At 45.9% G+C, this 12,974-nt stretch overlaps 1 protein-coding gene across 2 annotated transcripts in view; it reads left to right on the forward strand.

Annotated features, from left to right (window-relative positions):
• The window catches only part of LOC310834590 (alpha-2-macroglobulin-like protein 1), a 49,686-nt gene that overhangs the window by 10,154 nt on the left and 26,558 nt on the right, over positions 1-12,974 (forward strand). For both annotated transcript variants that reach the window (XM_083718353.1, XM_083718354.1), the window contains exons 7-14: positions 1,321-1,483; positions 3,982-4,066; positions 6,053-6,179; positions 6,318-6,432; positions 8,034-8,143; positions 8,790-8,951; positions 9,480-9,716; positions 12,799-12,862. In XM_083718353.1, the coding sequence (XP_083574479.1) occupies positions 1,321-1,483; positions 3,982-4,066; positions 6,053-6,179; positions 6,318-6,432; positions 8,034-8,143; positions 8,790-8,951; positions 9,480-9,716; positions 12,799-12,862 (1,063 nt within the window). The remainder of the gene's footprint in view (positions 1-1,320; positions 1,484-3,981; positions 4,067-6,052; positions 6,180-6,317; positions 6,433-8,033; positions 8,144-8,789; positions 8,952-9,479; positions 9,717-12,798; positions 12,863-12,974) is intronic.

Below are 12,974 nucleotides of genomic sequence, written 5' to 3' on the forward strand. Positions count from 1 at the left end.
GTAACCATGGAAGCGTCATTTGAAATGCAAATACAGCGCACCTGCATCATACATGCATATTATTAGCGTGAATTCAGTTATACACACTTGGCTCTGGCAGCAGGAGGAAGGCAGAAGGGAAGAGAAAGAAATCTGTCTCTTTGGGCTGCAAGACGAGGATGGAAGAGGGTGTCCCCTGGGAAGAGAGATTGCCTGTTAAATGACTCTGGGAATGGTAGCTCTGTGAGGGGAATAAGGGAATCTCATAAGGACTCTCAGCACCCTTAACAAATGACGGTTCCCAGGATTCCTTGGGGGAAGCCATAGTGGCATGATACAGCTTTGAATGTGTTATACAGGGGTAGGGGGACTCCATTGCAACAGAAAAAATAAATATCTGCCTTGCTTTTCTTCTACTGGTTATAGCCTCCATGCCTTCTTCTCTGGACTTAGGGGACTCTGATCCCCTTAGGGGGTTGGGCTGTAAAGACCACCCCCCAATTTTGTACAACAAGTATATGGTGCAGACATGGGTGTAGCCAGGATTTTTGTTAGGGGAGGGAAGAAACTGAGCTATGCATTTTTATTTATTTTTATTGATGGGGGGCAGCTGCCTCTCTCTGGCACCCCTGGGCTACGCCAAAGGGTGCAAATGGAGACAAATCCATTCTGTTAGGAGAAATTGCTTTGCCAAAGTGTGCATATGTGGAGAAACTTGCACCAAGATGCTGATAAATTTCCACAAGGGCTTTAAAATCATCCCCACCATCTAATGTGAAAATGTCAAGAACTAAAGATCAGGGAAAGTTAGAAACTGAGAGGATTCCTTTATCCCTACCCCAAATGCAGCTTAGGACTAAGGTGGGTCTCAGGTTGGAAAAAGTTGAAGACTGCTGCCATAGAGGACTGTCCTGTCATCTTTGTTGACTCTACAGTCATACCTTGGTTGTCGAACACCTTGCAACTCAAACGTTTTGGCTCTCGAATGCTGCAAACCCAGAAGTGAGTGTTCCAGTTTGCGAACATTCTTTGGAACCCAAAAGTCCGCCACAGCTTCTGCAACTTCCAGTTGAGTGCAGGAAGCTCCTGCAGCCAATCGGAAGACGCACTTCGAACATTTCCGGAAGTCAAATGAACTTCTGTTCGAGAACTAAGGTATGACTGTACTGCCAGTCTAGTCAGCTCCTGCTCACGTTTTGCAGGGACAGGAGATCAGGCAAGAAATCCCAATTTCTTGGGATAACCCAGCCTCCTCCAGGATGTGGTTCATCTGGTTATGTGAACATTGCTATTGCTGCAGCCAAGGGGACGAACCTCACAGTCCTTTTGGTCTTATCCCAGGATCCTAATGGGAACCGAATAGGCCAATGGGTGGACGTGAAGCCTCACCATGGCATTGTGGATCTGTCGTTCCCTCTGGCCTCGGAAGCGGCCCTGGGATCGTACACCTTCAAAATGGGAGAGGACTACAGAAATAGGAAAGTATTCACTGTGGAGGAATATGGTAAGTTTCTGGGGAAAACCACGTGGCTTGTGGGAATCGTTCTAAGAATAAAAGGAAGCATATGTTCAGGGAAGTTTTTAATGGTTGATGTTTTGTTGTGCTTTTAATACTTTGTGGGGAGACATCCAGAGTGGCTGGGGCAACCCAGTCAGATGGGTAGCATATAAATAATAAATTGTTATTGTTATTGTTAGGTTCCAAGTCTATGGGGCCGAGGACAGCTCAGCCCTACCCCAAAGTATGTGGGGATGGGCCTAAGTCCTTCCAATCTTGAGTGGCTGAGCCCCGTCGGGCCTCCCCACAGCAGCAGAGGGCCCCATCGTCCCTCCCTGCTGTGGCGGAAGGCCCCATGTTGGCAAGATTCAGAAGTAATGCCCTTTTGGGGGAGAAGAAATTACTCTAAGCAAGGAAAGGGTAGTCAGAGCCACATCTGTGGTTGGCCTAGCACAGATGCTTGGGGGCCAGTGGCTCAAGTCTTGAACCAGCTGACCCCGCCGGTGTCTTGGGAAGCTGAGATAGCTGAGTTTGGAGGGCCAATTCCTAATGCCATGCTTAAATGCTTGGAGGCAGCAGGAATGGGAGAGAAAGCGGGGCAAAAGGCAGTAGCAGGGCTTGGATGGGTTTTGCTGACTGCTCTCCGAGATGTGTGGCAGAAATTAGAAGCTACTTGGAAGAAAGGTCAACAGCTGGCTGGCAGGGCACCCATAATGTCATCCATATCAGCATCTCCTCAGAATACAAATATCTTCCGGATAGATTGCCCATATACATGGGGCATCTGCTGTGCTAGCAGGCCCCGCCTGGCCTCCCCATGCTGGTGGAGGGCCACATCAGGCCTCATGGCTTCCTTCCGATGTGCGTGAACTTGGCGCTTCTGAAAGGAAGAGAGATTTGCCTGCGCTGAAGTCCCTTTCAATACTGCCGTTTTCAGCTGTTCAAAATGCAGAAAGCAAACACAACAGCAGGTTGTTAGGTCATCTGCAGAAAAGACTCATGCCTGTACAGTAAGCCTGCAACTTACACACATTTAGCTTTTGCTCATCCAGCTTTATGTGCTTGGCAAAAAAATAAAATGGGGGGGGAGCAGAAAGGGGGCAGGTGTCTGGGGGGGGGGGAGGAAGACTTTGGCGATCCCACCCACCATTGAACTCAATGTATTTTGACTTTGGTTTGGGGCTGTCCACTGGAACATAACCCCCGCCATAAGTTGCGGGCTTACTATACAACTGTGTAGGGGGGATCAGGGGGGCTCCTGCTTGTGTTGCCTTGTGCACACGCTCATTCCCCATGCTAATTCTGTCTAGACGTTGTGAATGGCAAAGTTACTAGCTCTTCAATATGTTGCTGTCTTTCCTGGAACAAAATGCAGCAGTGATGTTCTAGAGAAAAGATCTGGGAGGAGATAGAAATGTGAGGTGCTGATTTTAAAGAGAGAGAGAGAGAGAGAGAGAGAGAGAGAGAGAGAGAGAGAGAGAGAGAGCGCTACATTTATACCTTACCTTTCCTTCAATGAGCTCAAGGTAGCATATACAGTGGTATCTCTGGATACGAATGGGATCCTTTCCGGAGCCCTATTCGCATCCAGAAGCAAATGTAACTAGCGACAGCATGTCTGCGCACGTTGCTTTTCACCACTTCTGTGTATGCGCGTGACATCATTTTGAGCATCTGCGCATGCACGAGCAGCGAAACCCGGAAGTAACGCACTCCGTTACTTCTGGGTTGCTGTGGAGCACAACTCAAATGCGCTCAACATGAAGCATATTCAACCCGAGGTATGACTGTATAGTCCTGTGAGGTAGGTTAGGCTGAGAGGCAACAATTGGTCCAAAGTCACCCACCCATGGCGGAGTTTGGGGCGGGTTCAACTCTGGTATCCTTGGTCCTTATCAAACACTCTAAGCACTGTACTGGCTCACAAATGCATCTCATGCAATGTCCCAGTGAACACAGTTGGTGAAGAAATGCACATCAATTTGACACCTGTCACTTTGCAACCATCCCACATGCAACAGAGGAAAAACGAGGAGATCAAAGTTAGGTCAAAACCTTATTGCATCGCCAGCTGGCTATGATAATATAATGCTAAAAAATGACCCTGAAGGAAGGCAAAACAATGCCTCTTTTTCCTTCCACCCACCTGCTAAATTAAAGCACCTACATCTATAGGTGTGCGCATTTTAAGTTCAGCTTAGGGTCAAGCAAGATATGATATGCAAGATCCATACAGAGGATCTCTTCTGGTTTGGAGTTTTGTTAATTTGCTTTTAAAATCAAAATACGCTGCAGAAGCAAAATCTGACCAGACAGCAGCACTTGCTGGAGTTAACGTTCTCCTCTCGTATCTTTTAACCAAATGCAATTACCCCAGAACTATTGGTCTTGGTGTTTTTAGCAATCTGCTATTCCAATTCTTCTTCTTCTTCTTTTTAAAGCATCCCTTACTGCTCTTCTTCTTCTTCTTCTTCTTCTTCTTCTTCTTCTCCTCTCCATTGCAGTGCTGCCAAAATATGAAGTGGTGTTTGAACTTCCACAACTTGTCACCAGAGCGGATGAAGAAGTTCAAGTCAAAGTGCTTGGCAGGTGAGCAAAATCTTGTGTGTCCTCAAAGACCATGCCAACGGTTGATGGAGAATATTTCATCCCCAATAATGAGGACAGAATAGGCGGGCATCAGAACTGTGTCCTTTTCCCCTGCTCTGTTTCTGGAGGACTAAATTGCAGGCGAAAAAAAGGATATTCCAAGCACCTGAGGTATTTGGTAAAGCAAATCTGTTTGTTCCAGTCCGGCTTCTTTCCTTTCACCTTTTTCTCTCTTTCCCTTCCAGTGACCTATCAATTATGGTCTAGTTTTTTGTTTGTCCAGAAAGCTTCTTTTCCTTTCCTGTCACTTTGCAGAAAAAGTCAAGCACCACTTCTTCCCTCCCTGCTCCCTCATACACATACTTTCCACATTTCCTGCATTTCTCCACAACAGGCCATCAAGTAATCTTTGCATCTGCATGTGAAACATTATTGGGAATGATTCTGCCGCAACTGTGGAGTCAGAAAGCTATAACAACTAGCGAAATTTTCATTCCCTTCAGAAAGTCTCTGGGTGGTATAAAAGGATTGTTCTGGCATGCCTGCCTCCAGTATTTTCTCAGACAGTGTGGGGTCGGGTCAGGAGTTCCAGCTTGGCCCCACGACTGTGGGTGCCCAGGGCTGTGGGTGCCATGCAGCGTGCATGGCCCTGGCACCAAAATTTGTGGGTGCCCGGCCCTTCATGGGGAATTTTGTGGGTGCTCAGACACCCAAGGCCCCAGGGAATCAGCACCTATGGATCAGGTGTTCTTTCCTTCAGTGTGAATTCACGGGGGAAATCTCTCCCTAAGGCTGGTCCACTCTTTCATTTACCGTATCCAAAATGCATGAGCTTTGCTGTGATAAAATGGCTGATGTGTTGTTTCTCAACTCAGCTTGGAAACCCTGAAGCCTTTCCTAGCTCATATGTAGCCAAGATGTGAAAACACCTTTTTATAGGGATAAAGCAGGGATCAGCAAACTTTTTAAGCAGGGGGCCAGTCCACTGTCCCTCAGACCTTGTGGGGGGCCAGACTATATGTTGGACAAAAAATGATGGAAGAGCACCACGAGCCCCTGTGGCTGCTTACCTGTGATTTGTGAGCGACAGGAGCTGGCGGTGGTGTTGGCGGAGGGAGGATGAGTGGTGCACGAAAGGGCTCCGGAGAGGGGCTGCTTAAAATGGCGGCCGCTCGAGCGCTGCTGCTGCTGGCACCAACAAACCCCAGCCCCCTTTCTCCTCTGGTAGAAAAAAGACAGTCACGGAACCGAGAAATTGCACAAAACAAATGAAATACCATGAAAATCCCTGAAACGAGAAGTAATCGACTAGAAATTGATCCCGTTAAGGCTTTGTTCAATTTTAGGTTTTTCTAATTTTTCCCTTAAAGTTTTTGATTTTTATTATTTTGTTTATTTCCATAAGACAATATTTCTAGTCGATTACTTCTCGTTTCAGGGATTTTCACGGTATTTCATTTGTTTTGTGCCCCTTCCTCCTCTAGGCAGGGCAGGGAGAAACCAGGAGGAGGGAGGGAGGAGGTGCCGCTGCTGCCGCCGTGTGAGGGAGAGGGAGAGAAAGCCCGTGCTGGCAATCCATGTGGCGATTCCTGGACCATCTGCAGGCTGGATCCAGAAGGCAATTGGGCCTGATCTGGGCCGCGGCCCTTGGTTTGCCTACCCATGGGATAAAGACATCCCTGCCCTGTCAATGTCCATAGTGTGTTACACAAGCAGAAACAAATCTCACACTGTTTGAGGAGTGTTTATGTGAACAGCTGGGAGGAAAGTGTTGGAGAACTGCAACTTTGCTGTACTCAAAGACAGTAATGTGAACAACACACCCTAAAGTGATTTTCCTACCATAAACTGTTCAATCAAGAAGTTTCTCTGGTTTTTTTGGTGCTACCAGCTCCATTTCCACCTCCACCACCCAGACAAATTAAAGCTGACTATTTGCTTTAGGGGGTTTACTTTATGATACTGTTCTCCCACCTTCTGCTGCAGGTACACATATGGGAAGCTTGTTCGTGGGAAAGTAGACCTACATGTAACTCGAGAAATATCATTTTACTTTTTTTACGATACGCCAGTGAGGGAACTCGATGCAATTCAAATGCACTACACAGGCCAGGTAAGCTAACTGAAGGGCTGAGGCGACTGGCCATACTCCTGCCCTGAAATGCCATTCTGCTGCCCTTGGCTCTAAAATGAGAGTCCTTAACCAGCTGCCTTTGCCTCCAAATATAATTTTTCATCTCTGTTTCCTCAGACAGACAAGAATGGTTATGTTTCTTTCACAATTAATGCAACCGATTTAAAGCTGCCTGAGAGAGGCTATATGGATTTTGTTCAGCTTTCTGCGGAATTTGAAGAAGAAGGAACAGGTACAGAAATGGGGAAATAGAGGTTTTGATGTTTAGTAACCTTCCTTTGGGATGCGGGTGGCGCTGTGGGTTAAACCACAGAGCCTAGGGCTTGCCGATCAGAAGGTTGGCGGTTTGAATCCCCGCGACGGGGTGAGCTCCTGTTGCTCGGTCCCAGCTCCTGCCAACCTAGCAGTTCGAAAGCACGTCAAAGTACAAGTAGATAAATAGGTACCGCTCTGGCGGGAAGGTACACGGTGTTTCCGTGCGCTGCTCTGGTTTGCCAGAAGTGGCTTAGTCATGCTGGCCACATGACCTGGAAACTGTACACTGGCTCCCTCGGCCAATAAAGCAAGATGAGTGCCGCAACCCCAGAGTCAGCCACAACTGGACCTAATGGTCAGGGGTACCTTTACCTTTAACCTTCCTTTAGACCTCATACTCTTGTTTGATCTTCTCTTTCTCCCTTTCTACTTTCACGACATTTTTACAGTTTTTAAACAGTAGATTTGGGGGAGATGGGCATTGGTTATGTGTGGTGGATTTTCAGGGTCTCAGATCCTTCAAGTGTCCCTGTTTTCCAGGAACAGTCCCAGATTTACAGACGTCGTCCCAGTTTTTGATTTGATCCCAGAATGTCCTGCTTTTCCTTAGGACGTCCCTATATACATTGGAGAAGTGTTGGGGGGTATGGAGCTATCCAACCCTCGAGCCATCTGAAGGCAGCCCTGAATAGGGAAGTTTTTTAATGTTTAATTGTGTTTTTATATATGTTGGAAGCTGCCCAGAGTGGCTAGGGCAACCCAGTCGGATGGGTGGGGTAAATACAGTAAAATAGTAATAATCATTGAATCTTAAAGTTGGAAGGGACACCAACGGTCACCTAGTCCAACCCCCTGCAATGGAGGAATCTCAGATAAAGCATCCATGACAGATGGCCATCCAACCTCTGTTTAAAAACCTCCAATTGAGGAGAATCCACCACCTCTCGTGGGAGTCTGTTCCACAGCTGAACAGCTTGTACTGTCAGAAAGTATTTCCGAGTGTTTAGTTGGAATCTACTTTCTTGCAACTTGAAGCCATTGGTTTGAGTCCTACCCTCCAGAGCAAGAGAAAACAAGTATGCTCCCTCCTCCATGTGACGGCCCTTAAGATACAGTGGTACCTCAGGTTACAAACGCTTCAGGTTACAGACTCCGCTAACCCATAAATAGTACCTTGGGTTAAGACCTTTGCTTCAGGATGAGAACAAAAATCACACGGCGGCAGCACGGCGGCAGCGGGAGGCCCCATTAGCTAAAGTGGTACCTCTAGTTAAGAACAGTTTCAGGTTAAGAACAGACCTCCAGAACGAATTAAGTTCTTAACCCAAGGTACCACTGTATTTGAAGATGGCCATCTCAGTCTCCTCCTGCAAGAACAGTGACAGTAACGTCACTGTTGTTTCTCTCTCCTACAATTTTTACCCATATACTGTCAAACTGCTTTTCATGCTCCAGGCCATAGATTTCTTCACAAGTGTACACATCCTTTATATACAATGCTGCTACTCCTCCCTCGTGTGTGTGTGTGACACACTTCCCACAACTGTGCTGAGTCCGGATGTCACCTCTCTTTTTCAGGAGTGAAAGTCGCAGGAACCGGTGGTTTCTCTGTTGTCGCCAGAGTAGCAAACGTGCAGTTCCTAAATCTCAATCCATTCTATAAACATGGATTTCCATACACTGGAAAGGTGAGGTCCTAAATATAGCTTTGCCCAATCTCTCTCTCAGCCAGACAGCTGATGAGACAGCTCAGTCGCGTAAAATAGCTCAATATCTGATTGGAAGGTTGGGGAGAGGATGTTTTTAAAGGTGATGCTCAAGGTTTGAAGAGTGGGGGCAGCAAAGAGATAAGGAAATAAAGAAATATTTCACCTGGAAGGGTGTCCAGCGAGGTTTAAATGCTAATTTCTATATTCAAGCTTACATGACCAAAAGCCATGTATTTTAGGAGCATTTGTCAGATGTAAATTATAGAAAATGTTCTGAACCAAGACCACTCTTTTGTTTCTGTGAAGAGACTTGTGCCTTTGGTGTGCATACATACTTAGTTCATAGATCCTCCTAGTGTGCAAAATTGTATCTGTCTGCTTTGGAGGTCACCCTCACTGAGTTAAATGGGACTGACTTCCCAGCAACAGCATACAGGACTGCAGACTTAATCATATATTTAATTCAACTTTACTTGAAAGAGCCTCTTTTAACAAATTATATTTATATTTTGTCCAATTTAAGAAAGAGGAAAGTTGTTTCAGTAAATCCAGTTACTTCTTATAGCCCACCTAATTGCCATCAGAGAAGACTATCATGGCATTAATTCCCAGTTTGTTCTTGCAGATGAAATGCACCATCAACGACACACCCTTCAAGAATGAGACGGTCTATCTTACTGTCGATATCAATGACGTGGAGACAAACCTTCCTTACCGCACAGATGAGAATGGCGAAGTTGCTTTCTCCTTGGACACAACAGAATGGAAAGATACGGTTTCTCTACGGGTGAGTCATGAGCATATTAGCAAAGGAGTAGCATTGTAGTGGCAAATTCAGAAGTGCAGAGCTACACCCTTTCACAGCTGTGCCCCTTCTAAATTTGTAAGTTTGTGGTTTTCTTAAGATGTTTAGCATGGATTGGGGTGTTATCATGGTTGGTTTGTATCCAAGCTCTGTTACCTTATTATGGGTGTGTGTGTGTGTGTGTGTGTGTGTGTGTGTATGAAAAATTATTTTGTTGTTGTTGCTAGCAGCGTATAATTTGAAATAACAAATAAAGGGTTTCTTTTATTCCTTTTCACTTTTGCTTATTTATCCTACGCAAGTGCCTGCTGGAACTTTTGCAAATGAGCCTTAATACACTTTCCTTTTATCATTAACCTATGTCATCGTTGACAACTCATCAGTACAATTAACTTTCCAATTTCTTTTGTATTTTAACCTCTGACGTGCATCTGGTTATTTCAGTCACCAACCAAAAACCTTTGACCTATTGTTTGTTTCTGACACCTTCTGTCCCTTTTTGCTTTCTAGGGCAGGTACACTATTTTAAAGCAGCCTGGGGCCATTTCCTTTGACTTCCTGGAGACAATACGGAATGAAGCTTTCGTATGGCTGATGCCCTTCTACTCAGAAAGCAACAGTTTCCTGGAAATCCAGCATGTGGAGGAAGAGCTGCCCTGTGGAAAAGACCAGGAAGTGCTGGTGGATTACATCCTTGATCGGAAAGAGCTGGGCCCGGAAGCCGACCACGTAGATTTCTATTACTTGGTGAGTGTCTAGCAATTGATGGAAATGCCTGGAGCAATATGAGAAAGAGAAGCAAATCCTGTACAGGGGGGGAAAGGGAAAGGAAAAAAGGAAGAAGAAGAAAAATGCAAGCTTGAAGAAGAGACAATATTAAAGAAGGTGGGAAAGAATCTCAGCAGAGAGAGAGAAAACAGAAGATTAACAGGAAAACTGTGGGAATGTTCAGGGATGCAGGAGAGGATATATTGTTTGATTATATCCTTTCCAACTTGTGTTAACAATTTCTACAATTTAGCAGAGTAACGTTCCCCTTTTTATACTTGCACAGCGGATGCGTTTGCTCAGACTCGCTAAAGCCTCTGAAATAACTATCCTTGGTAATTTCCCCTTTAGTCCCTCATAAAAAGATAGACATGACACAATCTTCTATAAAAGTATAAAAAGTGTTTACTCACTCACTCATTCTGTTCACAGATGGATCCCAGAAGGCAGACTTAAGTTACAAAAGTAATATACCTGGAATCTATCCCATAAAGAGACAGCTCCTTTGTCCTCTCTTGGCTGGAAGTCAAAAGAGCATCTTAGGCTAAGCAGATGTTGCTTCTTCGACAAATGTAGTCAGAGAGATGGCGGCCTCCACTGAGGTATTTTGTTACCTGCATAGGTGAGGCCACGCCCATCTCTGGTCACATGTAGAGGAAGTCTGTCCCAGCCTAGGAGGAAACAGGAAGTTCTGACTGGCTGGTCCAGACTTCTCCTTTTTATGTCTGCTCTAGGGATGTTGTACTTGACTGCTCTTGTGTTTCACATCCCACAAAAACTGCTAAAAAGAGCTTTTCCTCAAGCAGAGATTTTTCTCAGACTTATGTTGATGGGGCACTTTGCCGCTGATTAATATTGACCTGAAAGAAGTAGAAAACTTGGGGAGGGGCAGAAATAAGACATCGTCTTTATTGCACATTCATGACCATTTATGCTCATGATCCTATTTGGGCGGCTGCAAGCAAGCCCATTTCCAATACTGTTTGCACTTGCGAAAGTTTTGGGGTACTCACACCACTTCACTTCCAATCAGTGCACATCCTGTAACTTCCTGCTGAAACCCCGTAACTTTATATACCACCAGTGTTCGGGTTTATGTTTGTTCTTTTGCTGTGCTGTAGCCCACCCAGACAGCAATAATGTGGAAGCATTGCAGAACAAACTAAAACAGAATAAATCCACCATCCTTAACACACCATTACTGTGTCAAGAACACACTGAGGAATACACCCCCAATAAAATACTACTGGGCTGGAGTGACCCTTGATTTGCATCAGATTGAATATCATGTGTAAGGGACGTGGGTGGCGCTGTGGGTTCAACCACAGAGCCTATGGCTTGCCGATCAGAAGGTCGGTGGTTTGAATCCCCGCAACGGGGTGAGCTCCCATTGCTTGGTCCCTGCTCCTGCCAATCTAGCAATTCAAAAGCATGTCAAAGTGCAAGTAGATAAATAGGTATCGCTCCGGCGGGAAGGTAAACGGCATTTCCGTGCGCTGCTCTGGTTTGCCAGAAGCGGCTTAGTCCTGCTGGTCACATGACCCGGAAGCTGTACGCCGGCTCCCTCGGCCAATATAGCGAAATGAGCGCCGCAACCCTAGAGTCGGCCATGACAGGACCTAATGGTCAGGGGTCCCTTTACCTTTACTTTTAATATCATGTGTGAAGTTTAAACCTGCATATATTCTCCATAACATCCAAATATGAAAGTGTCAAGTGCCATAAGTGCTGTGTGTGTGTGTGTGTGTGTGTGTGTGTGTGTGTTGGGGAGGGGCAGACAGGTACGATTTAGGGGAAGTGGGCAAAGTTTGATGCCACTAACCTGAGGTTAAATTAAATGGTAAAAGAGAGATCTAAGAGCAGGGGTTGGCAACCTGCTGCCCATGGGCCACAAGCGGCCCACAGGGGTCATTTAAACAGCCCAGAAGCTGCCCCTGAACCGAGCCGCCCGCTCGGCGAGTCCCTGCGTGCTGTGCTAAACCACTGCAGTGCAGAGCAGGGACTCACTTCCGCAGTGCTGGAAATCGCATCTGCGCAGATGTGATCCAGCCCCCAGAGTGATCTCTGCGGGAGTGAACCGGCCCAGGTGAGGTAAACCTTTCTGACCCCTGTCTAAGAGTATTTGTTGTGGTTACTTTTTTAAACCTTGTAAGGCTGATATTAGCGTTATTAGTATAATATGAACAGGCCCATTGTTTTTCAGAAGCAAAGGCATTTTGCTCTTAGCACACACACCTAGTATATAGGGGTTTCAAAATCACAATAACAAGAAACAGGGAGCTTGCCAGACACAGAGGTGCTGCCGAGGAAAAAGCTCATTTGACCGTCCCTGGTCAGCTCTGTTCTCTCCTCCAGACCCAGCTGATTCCTGTCAGCATTCGTCTTCTGTCCTCTGGGTCTTGCAACAACTCTCTTACTTCTTCCTTGACTACCTCACTTCCATCTAAGCTCTGCAGGGGAGCTTTAGAAATAACACTGTGTGTCCTCTGAAAGCAATAAAATAGAATGAATGCCATTCATGGTGTGGAAAGGGTGGGTGTCCGGACTAAGGCACCGGGACAGAGGTTTCCCCAATCAGTGCACCGTTCTCCCAATTAGCATTTTTCTTCTTCCACAGCTGCATTTGCCATACTGGTGAAAATATATATTTATCAGTATTCCCTGTCTCTCTAATCTGGTGCTCTTCTCCTTCTTCTCCTCCTCCTCATCCTCTTCTTAAAAAATTGGGAGATCCTGATCCCATATCTCCTGGGCTACAAGTAATTTGGCCCTCAGGTGTTCTCTCTAAAAATGCATTGTGTGAATAAGATAAATGTGTTTTCACACCTATGTCAGACGTGCAACTCCCATGGTATCTGTACTGTGACCACATCTTTCTCTCCCTCAGAACTCAAGATATCTCAAAATCTCACTGCTAGCCTATGGCCTTCCTACAGCAAAATCCATGACTCTAGTCTTTCCCTGTCTCACTCCCCTCTCCCTTTTTCTGTAACTCTAGTGCCAAAGAGGTGAGGGCTGGCTCTTGCTTTTCTCCCTGGCCTAACATATTGTCTCTCTGCAGATTGTGTCCAAAGGGAAGATTGCCTTCAGTGGAAAGAAGCAGGTGCCAATTGGTCAGGATGAGAGTAAGTGGGAGAACTATGCTGTTCCATCAAATAAGCCTCATGGGAAGCACCAGGCGTTATCAAGATGAACATGCTTGGTGCGCCTGATCTGCCTGGTCTGGTGTTTCTTTCA

This window comes from Podarcis gaigeae (assembly GCF_964106915.1).
Source record: "Podarcis gaigeae genome assembly, chromosome: 17".
In the NCBI taxonomy this organism is placed as follows: Eukaryota; Metazoa; Chordata; class Lepidosauria; order Squamata; family Lacertidae; genus Podarcis; species Podarcis gaigeae.